General features: G+C 33.5%; 1 protein-coding gene across 2 annotated transcripts in view; it reads left to right on the forward strand.

Moving 5' to 3' along the window:
- CDH7 (cadherin 7) overlaps positions 1–16,575 on the forward strand; it is a 212,836-nt gene that overhangs the window by 19,181 nt on the left and 177,080 nt on the right. The window contains exon 2 of one of the 2 annotated variants that reach the window (XM_003760086.3): positions 3,041–3,450. In XM_003760086.3, coding sequence (XP_003760134.1) covers positions 3,241–3,450 — 210 coding nt within the window. In that variant the 5' untranslated portion in view covers positions 3,041–3,240. Of the gene's footprint in view, positions 1–3,040; positions 3,451–16,575 lie in introns of those variants that run through there. The other variant, XM_031946685.1, reaches the window with a different exon arrangement.

Here is a 16,575-nt window from a genome sequence, read left to right on the forward strand (position 1 = left end):
AAATTTTCATCTAGTTCTTCCCAGCTGCACTGGTGCTCTATGGTACATGTCCACTACTTCCTTCTTCATCAGTATTTTGTAATTGCAATTCATCATGACTCTTCCTTCAGCTCTGTATATATATCTTCATACTGTACACTATTGCCCTCATTCCCCTTATCCATAATCTGTTCCTCTTGTCCCTTTTCATCATTATATTGGAATTATGAATCATACCCTATAATGTCTGAAGTTATATCAGTTTGACCATGTTTGAGATTTTGTTCACTTTGTTCATCTCATTGATATAGATTTTTGAGCTGGAGTGTAATTTCTTACATCTTCCCCAATCATTTTCTTCAGATGACTATTAAAGCATTTCTACAGTTAATTACCTGTTTTTTCCATACCTATTGCCTCTGTTTTAGTAACTATATCTGGATATTTTTCACCTTCAATTATAGTTAAAAATCTTTTAATTAGATAAACTAGTTAATAGGCATATACATTCTTGTAGCATTTAGTGCATAGGTAGAAACATTATCCTAGGATAAAAATTGTTTTTTATGTTTATATTGTCCAACAAGGAGGATACTAAGAATGTTCCTCGCCACACTTTACTTTTCTAATAGCCATGAAGTTAGCTACCCCAACCTCAGAAGTAAAAAGATGCTTGAACCAAACTATTTACTTGCTCCATTAGCTTCTTTTCATTCCCTTCTTGTAGTGAGAGTGGCTACTAGTGAGAAAAGAGAATACTATCCTCAGGAGATCTCAGCTAGAAATGGCTTTGTATTTTATAAGTTAATGAGCGACTATAAATGTGGTCATGTTTTCAGGGACAATAATTTAATTAAATCTATAAAAAAACAACTTTATTTTTTTAAATTTGTAGTTCTGTACATTTTATTTCATTATCTGGGCTTATAATTTATCATTATTGTAATATCAACCAGATTTATAAATCACTTTTTAGGAATATACTCCATATCTTAGGGAAGCCATGAGCCAGTATAAATGAGGATGTTTTCAATTTGAAGAGAAATTTGATTGCTTCAATCTACTTGTCATTTAGATTCTCTGCACTACCTCAAGGAATACCCTTAGGGAAGACTTTTGAACATTAGAAGTTTTTTCAGGTTCATTGTTCAAATTTATGCCTTTAGGATTAAAAATTTGGAATCTGAGAGTAAAAATACTCCACATCTAGTATTCAATAGATTGTCATAAAATCATAGATTTTGAGTTGGAAAAATTAGAGGCATTTCCTAGATGAGTCACTTAATATTTATGTGCCTCAGTTTTTCAATATGTGATAAGAGGGAATGAGACTCATTGTTCCCTGGTTCTTATCATGTTCTAAATCTATGAAACGCTGATCATAATCTATCCCATTTCCCTCCTTTTATAAATGAGAAAACTGAGGTTCAGGGAACACTTATTATTTAGTCTAGGTCATACAGTAAGTGTCATCCAAAGCCAGTGTTTTTTCACCTTTACCATGTGACCTGTTTTATTGTCTTGTCAGACATGTATTAGATAGCTAAAAGCTGGGATGTTCTGGACTTCCCAGTGAATTACAAGATTGTATAAAAATCATTTCTATTCCTAGCCCGTACAGTATAATAAAACACAGACTCAATTAAATCTAATTTAACCTACTTCCAGAACTATTTTACTGTTTGATTCAATTATTTTTTCTTTTCATCCTTTCTCTCAATTTGCTGTTTTTTCTTAATGCGTCTTAAATTCCTGATGAGTTAGTATGGAATTATTTTGCATGAAGGATAAGTGTTTAAAGAGGGGAGGAAAAGAATAATTTCTTTTTATTTGTTTTTGTTTTTTGCTGAGGCAATTAGGGTTAAATGTCTTGCCTGGGGTCATACAGCTAAAAAGTGTTAAGTGTCTGAGGCCTTATTGGAACTCAGCTTCTCCTGAGTTCAGGGCTAGTACTCTATCCACTGCACCATCTAACTGACCTGAGAATAATTTCTAAAAAACCTGTAGACTACGTTCCATTATAACAGGCAAGTTTCTTCTGGTTCTATCTTCATAAAACAATTTTTTCTTCTTTTGGAGGAAGTAAGTGGAAGACTGTGGAATAAAAATCATTTGTCCTTAATTATGACATTGATGATGTATTTATAGGCAGTAAAATGAATTCAGGAAGAACAAAGATATAGAATATTGATTGAAATGAATTTGCTCATAAATTCTCACACTACTGTGTTTTGAGCATCGTTAGAAAGTATAGGTCTTAACTGATTTTACATATCATATAATCATACTTCTGAAACTGAAATAAATAGAAATTAGCATAAAAGGTTTCTTTTTTCCCTCCAAATTGTTTCTAAAGGGATGTGCTGGGCTCATGCCAACACAGAATTAAACGCAGAATTTTGTCTCATTTTTTGACCCCTCTAAAGATTCATAGAAACAAACATTCTACATAGCATACATAGAAGTATTTGAAATGTGAAAACTGGGAAACTACTGAGCTTTTTAACAGTGCACAATGAAATCAGAACACATCAAAACAGCTGGTGTTCTGTGACTCAGAATAAATCAACCCGTTTTGAGTCACCTCATACTACTTTATTTCTCTTTACAGTTTCATAGAAGAGATTTAAACTAACATATGTCCTTTCCATTTGAATAAATCTCTGCTTTTAGCTGCTTTGCTTTCTGATCCTAAGATGAGTAAAATTGGCTGCAACATAGAAGGAAAAAAAGACTAGCATTTAAAATAATTTCTTTAGGAAAAAAATGTTCCTACATTTGTGTTACATAAATCATGTGCTCAGATGATGTGCCCTGGGAGAGAACATGATTCGATATCTTGTCTTTTGGAATGTGAATGATGCTACCTCATCAGTTTTTATATGATAGGAAAAAAAATGGCAAAATTATTATAATTCAGCATCTGAGTTAATAAAATATTCTTATTGCTTAAGGTAATAATGATACTTCAAAGAAATAGAATATTATGGTGGTAAGTAAAATATGAAAGACATTATTTGTTTTATATCCTGACATCAGTTTTTCACTTTTGTTCTGATAGGTATCTATTACACCATTTCTCTGGTGAAGGCTATTCAGCAGTGGTGACCTCTTCCAATCGAACACTCCACAAATTATTATCTCTGGACTCCCAGCTGACACCCTGCCGGAGGCTAGAGCTACTAAGCCAACTGGAACTGTGCCCGTACTCCTGTCAAGGTTTTTTTCTTACAGAGGAAAAAGAAAGAAAAAAAAAAAAAGATGAAGTTGGGCAAAGTGGAGTTCTGCCATTTTTTGCAGATAATAGCTCTTTTCCTGTGTCTTTCTGGGATGAGTCAAGCAGAATTCTCAAGGTCCAGATCAAAGCCCTATTTCCAGTCAGGGAGGCCACGGACCAAGCGCAGCTGGGTGTGGAATCAGTTCTTTGTGCTGGAGGAATATATGGGTTCAGATCCTCTTTATGTAGGAAAGGTAGGGAATTTGATCATCCCGTTAAATAGGACATATACTTATTGTTGATATTTAAGATATATTGGTGGGTAGAATAAAGGTAAATCAAAACAAAATCCAGAGATTTTGCCCTGAATGCAATTTTGAGTATCTTGTCTCCATTTCTATTGCATATTTCAAACGAGAATTTCCTTATGTGTAAACTATTGTCTAGTTGTAATTAAAGTCCTTATGAAGGGGAGGCAGAGTCTCTTAGAAGATAATCTTGCTAACTTCTGAATACTTGGGCTTTCTAATCCTGGCTCTGTCACTAAGAAGTATGTTACTTTGGACATGTTACTCAAAGCTTCCAGTATCTTAGTTCCCTTAACCTAAAAATGAGGATGTTGATAGGTGAGCTCTAAAGTATATTTTAATTTCTAATGTGTTATATCAATGCATTGAAATATAAACTTAATGAATTCTGCCTTAGCTGTTTGAAAATGAAGTTTAAACAGAATGTAGAGTATATAACATAGTTTAATTTTAGTCTTCTGGGATAATATTGTATTACCTTAAAAATTACTATAATGCCCCCTCAAATCATTGAGGATTACTGTGATTTGGTATTAGATTTAAAATTTACTCATTGAAATACAGTTTAAGTTATTTTCTTTCTGTGGGGGATAAAGAATAGATTTCCTTATCATAGATGTTTAATAATTTGCAAAGCCCCAACATGAGATTTAGAGCCATTTGACTGAACCATCACATTGCTGATTATCCTTATTTCAGTTCTGTGTTTCCTTTTGCTTTGTCCATATGCTTTATTTTGCCACGGAAATGACTATGAGCTGAGAGAGAGGGCTAAAGTGCAGGTAGGAACATTGTTAGCATGCTAGAATATCGTTGGGATACAATTTGAGACTTTGGGAGCTCTGCCAAATTCACTGCTTGAGAATTTGGGTGAAATCATTCAGCCTAGCCTGCCTCATTGGTATAACAGTATGGCAGAAGAACTGGAGCTTCTTTGTGTTACTTAAATATAAGGCCAGGTCCTTAGGCTTCTGCTGAGTTTTAGGGTCAACCAATAGTATATTGTTATGGAATTTCTGTGCTGAGCACAGCTAAAGGTTTTCCAAATAGAATGCTTTGGCAGGAACTACTCACTCTGCATTTTTTCTGATTACTTTGTCACTTTTATGTTGTTGTTCCTGATAAGCTGAGGCTAAACAACCCAATAAACTTATCTTTATATTGATTTTTCAGCTTTGAAGATGTAGGAGGAACCTTTACTATTTATTTTAAGGATTGCATTTTCATTTGAACACCTTAATTTGTATGGTTTGCTAAACTACTTTACTACATACTACTACTTCCCTCCCAGTATATCCAAGCCTCAAGTATTGTCAATTGTTTAAAGCAGTCTCTCCCCCTCAAAAAAAAAAAAATTAAAGAAAATGGTGATAAAATAAAATATTTCAGGTGACACTAATACAACGATGTAAGGAAGTATGTTGTCTTGAGTAGCTTGATAGATCTTTGATTTTCTTTTTGAGAACATATGTTTAAGATGTTCATTTAAATTAAGATGGAATAGCCATTTTAATATTCCCTTTGTACCTCAAGTGCTTAACATAGTGTTGTAGACATTTTGGAGTTAGAGTGATACTTTCTAGAACTATACCTCCCAGGGTGAAAACTCCCTCCATGTATGTTGATAAGCTTTTCTTCTGGGATTTATAGTTTTAGAGAATTGCCTTGGGACTCTGTGAGGTTAAGTGAACTGTTCACAGTAGCTCAGCTAGAATGTGTAAAAGGCCTGGCTTGAAATAGTGCTTTTTTTAATATTTGTCATATTTTTTAGTCATGCTGCATCTTGACTTTTTCATAATAGGCATTTAATAAATTTTGTTTGAATTTAATTATTTGGATGATAATTATCCCTAAATCGTATTTGTTCTTTCTAATAAGTATTCCTTTTCCAAAAGTGACTTTTTCATGCTGTCTGTTAAGCAAAATGATCAAGCCATTATGTATATTTTAAAAGATATATGTACTTTTCAATTTAGTTATAGAATTTTCTAGGCATTAAAACATATACAAAACATAAAACATTAAAAAGGGAATAGAACATAGTTGTAATTGTCTTTCATGAATTAAGCACTTCAATTTTGTATTATTATCAGCATTCTCAGACATAGTACAATGATGTATCTTCTACCATCACACTGGTATTTTTTCTTTTTAAATTTAATTTTTAAAATTTTAAAGTTTGCTTTAAGAAAAGATAGTGAGAGCAAAAGATAGTGAGAGCCATAAAGATATTGAAAAGAATTGATGATTGGTTCAGTTGGAAAATTTCACAATGTGTAGTTTTGTGATATCTCTATTGGAAAAGCTAAAAAAAAGTTCAACTATTTCAATAAAATGGCAATATGTATTGAACTAAATAATAATTGCAAGAATATAAATATTTAAAGAAAAAAGAAACATTCTATTGATTTGACTTGAGTTTTAAAGGAGCTACGTAATATTTTGATTTTTAAAAATCATATAAATGATGGTTTTAAAAGCCTTTAAAATGTAAAATATACATATTAAACTATTTAATAATCCTTATAAGTATACACATTAATTGGCCAGAATAATGTTATTGAAATATATTGCATTTTCCTTTTAAACACAATAACAGGAATTATGTGGTTTATTAATTTAGTTGCTAGACATGTTGGATGATAGAATCAAGAAGCAAAAAGAAAGGGTAGAACATTGTCTACTAAGACATCTAATCTAATAAGAATTGTCTTAATCAAGATAGATTTAAATCTTTTAGTGAGATTCAAAAAAATCAACTCAATTAATGCAACATAGGAGACTAATATAAACTAGGTAATAATTTCTGTGAAAAATATGCAGGCTTTTTAAAAAAGTGTGTTACATGAGAAAGCAATGAATAGCAGCCAAAGAAATTGTTGTCATCTTAAATTTTATTAGGGAGAAATAATGCCCAGAACTTGGGATGTGATCCACCAACTATTATATTGTCCCTTTGCTATTACCATAACTAGAGTATTGTATTCCATTTTGGACATATTAGGAAGGACATTGATAAGCCTGAGTATATTCAATGAACCATAATCAGGACAGTGAGGGATTCAAGATCATGCCACTTGAAGAGTAGTTAAAGGAACTGGGGATGCTTATACTGATGAAAAGAAGACTGGAAGGGGCAGAGAATGATAATTGTCATCAAGAATTTGAAATGCCATTATGTGGTAAAAGGATTAGTTTTTCTCTGCTTGGCTTTGGAAGGCTGAGTTAGGAGCAATGGGCTGAAGAAGTTGGAGAGAGTATGATTTAGACTTGGCAAGGAATCTCTCCCTAACAATCAGAACTGGCTGCAAATGTAAGTCTAGATAAAATGGAATTTGAGGTCTTTACCAAATCTAAGATTTTTTTTTAAATTTTGGAGGTATTGAAATAATGATAGATGCTTATAAGGAGATCAGAGAGGGAAAAAAAAAATGTTTATTTTCATTAGTTCTATTAGGGGATAATTGTGACCAAAAACATTTTAGACTCCATAATTTATTTATGGAAGAAAAAGGAAAATCACTACTGTGATTTGAAAAATGTGTTTCCACTAATTTAAGATAGTGTGATCCCTTGGGTCTTGCTAACTAATGAAAAGCTATTTTGATGATTGGGATGGTCAAAATGAAAATATAATAAATGTTTTATAGATAAGTTTGATTGCATGATAGAAAACAAAAAACTAAATAATCAGATTTGTAATTACGTAGTCTTTTTAAAAATGTTTTGGACCTCTAGTATTATTTGAAATATGAATAGATGTTGCCTCAAAATTTAATGTAATATTTACTCATCAGAAATATCAGCTATGAAATGGTATGTGTATCATAAATACCTAGGTATGACAGTTTCATGTCCCTGTGACATTCCTGAACCAGCATTTAAGGGTTCTTTCCAGATGTTGCAAGTCCCAAAGTCTTCTATGATCAATTTACTTTTAAAAAATACTATTTCACAAATAATTATCTTCAGTAAATATTTCATAAAAATGGCAAAAAGTGTCTTACAACAAAATGTCTTATTGCCTCTGTGTCTATTGTCAATGGAAAAGAATACTTACACAACAGAATTTAGTTTGAGCATTTGATTAAAAATAAACATCATTCTTTATGGTGACTAATATTATAGAACCTTTCGTATCTTGAATATTGCCATATATGTATCAGAGAACCATAAGAAAAACTTTTTGTGTATTGTCATTTGATTAAGAAAAATATCTTCACTGGCAATCTAGGGATAAATTTGTATATCTATTGTGATTATGATGTTGGTGAGGATGGTAATAAGTATTAAATGTCAATAATATACTGCTTTTAAACCTTCTAACTCCTGATATTTGAATTGCTTTTCTTAACGTTTTATAATATGTGCCAACTTTCCCTTAATTTATAATTTTAGCTAAATGAATATTATTAAGCAATGATGTCACCTTACCCTATAGAAAGAATGAGTTGATATAGAAAGGAACTAGGGAACAAATATGATCAAATGGCTAAGTAAATTAACCCTTACAGAAAATAATCTAAAATTATGAAAAATGTCTATAAACGAAGATAAAAATAAGCTTCTTCCCTCTCTTCCCACCTTTTATTTGTAAATAATACCTGGTAGCCAATGATTCAGATCCCTACAAAACTAATTTGTTTTTGTCTTGAACACAGGAGAAATTACTTTCTTATCGGGCCACATATAAGGTGCCCTTCCTTCCTTCCAAAAAAAAAAAATACCTTCTTCAGAAATGGAATATAACACACCATCATAGTCTTAGTATCAAGTAAAGTTTAAGCCTGTTTGGCTAAAATAATGGCTGTCAATAACAAATTATAAGAGAAGCATATAATTTTCCAGTTGTAAGCTCTAAGTTATTGTCTACAACCCTATCAAAGTCCTTGAATTTGGAAGTCTATCAACTTTTTTTTTTCCTTTTCCCATATCTTCTGAGACTAGAGAGAATATTTGAAAAAAGGAATAGGGATGGAAATATTTCCCAAACAGATGTAACTTTGTTTTTCATGCTTTCTATAAATATATAACTGTGGGGTTATTGTTCCATGACAGTAGAATCATTTCTATGGAATTCACTTCCAGAAAGTAGAAAAATAGGCAGGAGGGGTAGTATGGAGGAAATAGTAGAGCTTATAAGTTTTATAACTAAGTGAAGGGTTATTCTAATAGGAGATGAAAGGAAAGGATAAGACAAAGTGAACAGTATGTGTAAGCCTCTTCCTTAGACATTACAAATCATGTTATTATTTTAAATATCTGGGTGTTTACAGGTTCACTTTAACTTGATATGAGCCTGAAATTTTTATTTGTCAAAGTTGTGTTTAATTTTAGAGCATGACATATGATTGAGAGAGTAACTTTTGAAAGCATGTAGAAAAATGGACAAGGCCCTGCAGGATTAAAAAAAAAAGGGCAAATTATCTAATCTTAAAAAAAATAAAGGATTAGAGTATACAATCTACAGACTACTGATATGAACTTTCTTTCCTTGAAAAATAGTTAAATATGCCATAAAAAGGAGGGTTAATGGATATTTAAAAAAGAAAGAAGCATTGACCTGAGTTCAAATTAGGCTTCAGACACTTATTACCTCTCTGACCCTGGGAAAATCACTTAATCATATTTCCCTGTTTCCTCATCTGTAAAATGAGCTAGAGAAGGGAATTGCAAATCTCTTTAGTATTTTTGCCCAGGAAACCCCAAATGGGGTCATAAAGACATGACTGAAAATGACTGAACAAGAACAACAAAAGCTTACAGGAATAAGAACGTGATAAATCTCTTGTACTCAGATCATGTTTAGTATATTATGTTCAGTCCTGGGAACCATATTTCACATAGCACAGTGTTAAAATGTTGAACTAAAGGGAGCCAGATAGGAAGGATGCCATATGAGGATGACTGAAGGAATGAAATATTTATTCTGGAGAAAGACCTACCTTGATAGCTGTCTTCAAATATATGAAAGACTTTAAGATAGAATAGAGTGGGAGATTACTGGAGATTACTAAGAGGCAAATTTAGTCATAAAGTAAAGTTTTCTAACACAACTTTAATCTAATGTGAAATAAGCTGCCTTGAGATATGAGCTGACTCTATTACTATGATTGTAGGTCTTCAAAAATGGTGTATGACTGCTTGTTAAAATTGTCTAAAAGGAATTATTTTTCATGTATGAGAGCTACTCAGTGGTCACTGAGCTCCATCCCCAGTTCTGATTCTTTAACTGTGTGTGTGTGTGTGTTTCAAATAGCAAATGATGCTTTTAACATGTCAGTTCTATATAACTACTTTTTCATGGATGCTTATTGTTTTCTCTCAAAGAGATCATATTCATTCATTTCATTACTATTTATGAAGCATGTAGGAAGAGAATCTAGAAAGAGCAACAAAAATCCAGAGAGGAGAGAGTTTCTAATAGAAAGGAATGGCTAATAGAATCAGATACTACATTCACACTAGGAAGGTTGAGAACTGAAAACAGGAAAGTGATTTTGCTACTGAAGTGATTACTATTAGTCTCAGAGAGAATAGTTTCTATTGAATGAACAAGTAGTAAACCAGAATATAAGAGGTTGAGAAGTGAGTGAATTGTGATAAAGTGGGAGTACAGAATGTAGATAGTTTCCGCCTCACCCCCCTTCCCAGGAAGTTGGTAATGATAAGGGAAGAGATATAGTAGGGAATAGTAGAATTTAATGAAAATTGAAGGTTTTTTTTTTTTTTTTTGGACTAGAGAGAATTTGGATATGGAGAGATTGAAAATTTAAGGAAGAGAGGAAATGATTAAAGGGATGAGCATTAAGAGGGGAAAGGAGGAGGTGTTGTTGACAAGGAAAAGTACCAAGTCTTTTTCAAGTGTGAATCAAAGGAGGGAATAGACATGATGCTGACTTTATTTGAAGTGTAAAATTGGGAGAAGAGGGAATTCTCAAAGGATAGCTTTATTTCTTTCTGAGAAAAAAGGGAAAGATGAGATCCTTTGTTGAATGGGAGGGGGAAAGGGATGATATTTATGGCTAGATAAGGGAAAAGGTTTGGAATATATTCTGACAGGAGTAGGGTAGAATTAATAAATAAAAAGTAAAAACAAAATTGAGTTGGGATAGGCATGTTATGTTACATTTTGTGACAGATTTTAGGATCTCTTAGGTAGGAGGTAAAAAGATGGATGATTATAATTATTAATTGTTGGTGTTTGGAAGAGGATGGGGGAATAGGGGAAGAGATTCAAGGATGGAAAGCAGTGAAAAATTGCACTGGATAACTGCATATTAAAGTTTTTGAAAGGAAGAAATAATGCTAGAATTGGGGTAATGGCTGGGGAAATCAAGAAGTAGTGAAGTAATTAGAGGTCACAATGAGGAACGAAATTATTTATGAGAGATTTTGGCACAAATGCACATGGGGAAATGAAAGATTATGTCAGAAAGGCAGAAATGTGCAGTTGGAAGACTTTAGACCAATGGAATTATCATCCCTGTAAATGGCTGGAGTAGAGTAAAAGTACAAATAAGGAGATTTGAAGTATATAAATAGGGAAGCAAGAATTTTTGTGTTTATATCCACATGTAAATTGGATAAATAATGAGATGTTTTTAATTAAAAAGTTATTTTAAAATGAAGAGTTAGAGACAAAGTTTGTAGCTAGGTAGTAAGTGAACTCCTTGAGAAAGGAGGGAGAATGACCTTGATTGCAGTAAAAAACAATCACAATTTGAGTAAGATTAAATATGTAAATAAAGTGAACTTCAAAGGAAATATTATTGAGTGATAGTGGTAATCCTAAAATACTGGCATTAGCACTGAGAAACAAGAAACATGTTGCATATTTCTCCTGGCACAGTGTTCCGTGGTAAGGAGACAGGGAACTAGGAGCATAAGTGAAGATAAATCCATTGTAGACAATAACCAGGCCTACAGCTTCTGAAGTGGGGATGCAACAATGTATGGGTCTATTTTCTGCTGCTTGTGCTAATTTTGGCCTAACAGTTAACGTCAGGAAAACACAGGTGCTTTACTAGTCAGCACCACACGAGATTACTGCAAATAGAGAAGGTTTGAATGCTGTGGATGATTTCACTTACCTTGGCAGTATACTCTCCATGGACAATGAGGTTGACACATGCATTGCCAGAGCTACCTCAGTGCTTGGGAGACTCCAAAGGAATGTGTGGGAGAGAAGAGATATTAGGCTGATTACCAAACTGAAGATCAACAGAACTGTTCTTCTGACCTGATAGTTGTATATCTGAAATCTGGACAGTACACCAGCCCCATGTCAGGAAATTGAATTGCTTCCTTTTGAATTCTCTTAGAAGATTTTGAAAATCACCTGCATGATAAGGTACAAGTCACTGAGGTCCTTTCTCAAGCTAAACTGTCAAGCATTCAAACTCTACTTCAGAGAATTAAACTCTGATGGATTGGCCACATTGTTTGAATTCCAAACATATGCTTGTCTAAAAAACTAGTTTATGGAGAATTTACACAAAGCAATTGCTCACTTGGTAGTCAGAAGAAATGATACAAGGACACTTTCAAGGTCTGTCTGAAAAACTTTGAAATTGATTACATTACATGGAGGCACTTGTACAGGATTTCCCAACATGGGAGAAAGTGCTATTTTATGAGCTAATCTGTAATGGGTCAGAATTCTCTAGAAAGATGTTAACTCGGTGGAATTGAGAAGACAATGGTTATTTAGCATGATGATTAATAGTTCTCTAGTTCAGTACATGTACTTAGTACTTAATATAATTCTACAAGATTAACACCTATTCTTCAAGACTCACACCTACGATGATGTAATTATAATATAGAGTATATAAGCTGGGACAAACTCAGCCAGAGACATTCATTCCATCTCCCACCTTTGTGGTGGCAGGAAGCTGGAGCACAAGCCCTCAGACTCAGAGAGACGTTCCATCTTTGATCAGGCTCCTGGTGGCTCTCCTTCATTTCTCCACTGAAACCAAGACCTGTCTGAAAGACCTCCAGCAAATTAACCAGAACATTACACTAATCAGAATTGAAGTAGCTCAAAACAAACTATAACATGCACACATTTAGACAATCCACCCCAAGTGTTCAGATGCATTATTTGTTCATGACCTGTGGTAGAGCATTCTGAAGTCATATTTCTCTGATCAGCCACAATCATATACACAGTAACTTGACTCTAACATAGAGATACCATTTTTTTTGGGGAAAAGGTTTTTTTGGTTTCTAGGAAATGGAAGGATTTTTAGAGGTTTACTTAACATGCATAGGTTTGTTAACAGTAGACTGGAAGTTTCATGTGACAATGGTAGGAGATGGGAGAATGAAAAGAGGATACAGGAAAGATAGGAAGTAGTAAGTAGTAATCAGAGCTGGTTCATGATATATAGTGGAAAAGGGATACAGATAGACTTCTGCCTAGTCAGTCTGAATCATTGAAATTTTGAATGGAACCACAAGACAGTGTATTGTCATTAGCTTCCCATTAGCAATGGCACTCCCTTGAAGAAGTGGTAGTAGGGAAAAGAGTCCAAATTAGGTAATTTTTTTGGGGGGGAAGAGGAGGAGTGAGCAAGGAATAGGCATTCCAGGTTCTCTGAAACCTTTATACTCTTTCTCTCTTTCTACTCTTATTTCATATTTCTCCACTCTGAACTTTCTATTCTTACCAAGTTATATAGTTCTTCATTCCCTAAACATGTACTTTGCTTTTATGTATATATGCCTTTAGCAAGGCTTTGATTTGACCCCTAGCTTTTGCCTTTAACATCATTATTAACACTTTTCTTTTGTACATAAATTGAGGAATGGATTAGGTTTAAACTTTGGATTTTTAGAGTAGCCAGGTAGTGCAGTAGATAGAACACTGAGCTTGGAAACTGGAAGACTCATCTTCTTGAGTTCAAATCAAGTCTAAGACACTACCTATGTGATCCTGGACAAGTCACTTAATTCTGCCTCTGTTTCCTCATTTGTAAAATGAGCTGAAGAAAAACAAACAGTGAACTATTTCAGTAGTTTTGGCAAGATAGATAGCATCATGAAGATTTAGATATGACTGAACAACAGTATCAAATTCATTTCAGCAGCAAAGAATGATATTTTGAATTGTGTTATGTATATAATTCCCTGTTATCATTTTTAACTTTTTTGATTCTGTGTTGGTTCTGGCGCTGCTGCATGTTGAAAGAAGCTATAAGTTATTCCCCCCTGACTTTGACAACTGTGCTCGACTGATTATTTGAGACACATGCCTAGTACCTTTTTTTTTGTTTTTTTTGTTTTTTTATTGGTGAGGCAGTTGGAGTGACTTGCCCAGTCACACAGCCAAGAAGTGTTAAATGTCTGAGATCAGATTTGAACTCATGTCTTCCTGACTTCAGGGCTGGTGCTCTAATCCACTGTGCCACCTAGCTGGCCCCCTCGTACCTTTTTTTACAAACCTTCTTAATTACATGGCATTGCTCTTTCAAGCCAGTTTGTTTTCTCACCTTGGTATTCCTCACTTAATGATCCCTAACCATCTGACTGAGATGCCTTCTACAAAACCATTGAGCTTCCTTTCCTGGTATTAAGTGTTTTTCATTTCTTAAAACCATAATATGCTGCTGTGCACCAGGCCATTACTTTCATTGTAATGTGTATCGTGCCTTTTCCACAGTCTACTTTTCTTACTCTTAGCTTCACCCTGCCATTCTGCTACTTCTCTTCCTTCCCTAATAATTCAGAAGGGATTAACACAATTGTGATCAAATGCATACAGATACACAGGGAGACTTGTTTTGATTTTAATTTAAACTTTGCCAGGGAGTGTAGTAGAACATTTTTTGATGTGGTTAATTACATTTCACTGGTATCTCTCGCCAGTGGTTCCGTATCTCCTGGTATCTAAAGATAAGCTCAGTGTTCCAGAAAAGATCTTCATTTTAGATCTCAAGCTGGATTTGAAAAAAAAAAAAATTCCTTATTGCACACTGCATGCGTGGCTACACACAAAAAAGCAATGAAGTCAAATAGCTTAAAACTGAATATCTGCCCATAAAGGAATATAGGTTCTTCTGAAATGTCTGCACTTCTCATATGTGCTCAGCCTTTAGGAACATTCAAGGATTATATACTTTGTTTAGATGAACATAAGGAACTCATTCCAATAACTTTTTTCCGATAGGACTTAAATGATCAAGAAGTTTTACTTTGTTTCTTTTGGGATTGATAATGCATGTGTTGTATTCCTGTTGACAGCAAAAGGAATTCAAGTTTGCATTGGCCCTGTAGGATACTAAGAGATTCAAGAAATAAAATGAAGTATTAAACATTGGTCTGGGTTTATTTTTATCTTTAAGACACTTCAATGTAACTAGAAAATATTAAAAGCATTTTTCTGTGTGGTAAATTGTCAATTCAATATCTTTATTCTGTATCCCTGGAATGTATTCAGAGTACATGTCAAAGTTTGCTACTAAATGAATAGAAACCTATGATTAATTCAAGTTAATATCTATAATTTTCTGTTCAAGGACATCTTAGACAGTAAGCACTACACACATTTATCAAAGCATATAGATAGGCTTGATCTACACAGCACAAAGCAAAGGAAGATAATATGCATTTCTCCAATTTACATAAACAAGTTAACTTTGGCCCCCCAAAAAATCCAGTTTGTGATCTCTGTTATCCAGTTCTGGATTTCCATACTATATCTATTTCCGTACTATATTTTGCAACCAGTATCTTGATAGAATAATGAAAAATTTTTAAAGGTCAGTGATGATTTTTTTCCATAAATTTTTAAAATTTTAGGTTATAATTTCCCTCCTTTTTTTTTCATTCAAAATGAGAGCTATCAAGGGAGATTCAGATTTTGTCCATTTCTCTGTCTGTAAAATACAATTATTTTGTCAGTATTTATACTGACTATTGATTACCACAGATTGTTCATGAAGCTTGCACTAAAATGCCTATAAGATTGATTACCTAAGCTTCTCAGTTGTTTTGTGCCCTTCAGCATTGTGTCTGTTTGTGTATGTGTGTGTGTATGTTTTCAGTGTTAAGAAGTGTATCTAAGTAGTTTACAGGGAAGTATATGGGCCCAGAGTGCTACACATGCTCTGTGTTGCTTGCCTGCTTGGCACACATCATACCAGAGAGAGAGCAAACAGATGGTTTGCGTAGGTGTACTTGTCTTGGTGCCCAAATGGTTCCCTAATGCATGTCTGCCATACACTTGCCCAAGCAAGCATCTGCTTACTTTATAGAATATGTTTCAGGCTTATGTCTGCATGAGTAATATGTAGGTGACCTTCAAGTTGGGTGGGTTGCTGACCTTTTTTAGTACAGTTTGAAGAACCATTGCATTAAAATAGAATATGAGTTCTCAGTCATTCTCTCAAAATCACTTGGCTTAAATACTGACCAAGTAATGCCTTCTTTAAGAAATGCTGAGGAAATGAAGCAATTTACTAGTACTTTCTATTTTGTTCTATGTTTTCACCTAACAATTGAACTTGTGCTACTACCAGGAGATTTTATAGTTATTTCTGTGAGTTTTTTTGCCTCAGAATTGAGAGTGGGAGAGAGCACTATGTCTATTTAAGATACTTCAAACCAAAAGATATATCTCACTTTGACTTTGTACACAATTTAACATGATTCACTATGCCTGGTTGCTTCTAAAATATTTAGTTATAATTGAAGTTGTTAGTTGTTTTAAAAATATTTAAGTTAGGGTTTTCCCTATATAATTGCTATTTCCCTATTTCTTATAACTTCATGTTTTGAATGAAAATGACAATCTATATTTAGGAGGATTTTGTTTAAATTCCCCACTCACTCTTATGGGAGTAGTATTGGTATAAGCTTCCCTTCCTTCACGTAAATCAGAAGCTTGGGATATAACTATCAGGTGCTAATGAGTCTTGAGCTAGATTTAATTTTTATTTTTAAAATATTATTATTTAATACTATTTTATTAATGGAAACTAAAACAATATTTTTCATATGCAATGAATTTTATGTGTTTCAAAGAATTTCCATAGGTCATTTGATGTAAAGTCTGTAAGCAAG

Source organism: Sarcophilus harrisii, chromosome 1 (assembly GCF_902635505.1).
Source record: "Sarcophilus harrisii chromosome 1, mSarHar1.11, whole genome shotgun sequence".
NCBI classification, from domain to species: domain Eukaryota; kingdom Metazoa; phylum Chordata; class Mammalia; order Dasyuromorphia; family Dasyuridae; genus Sarcophilus; species Sarcophilus harrisii.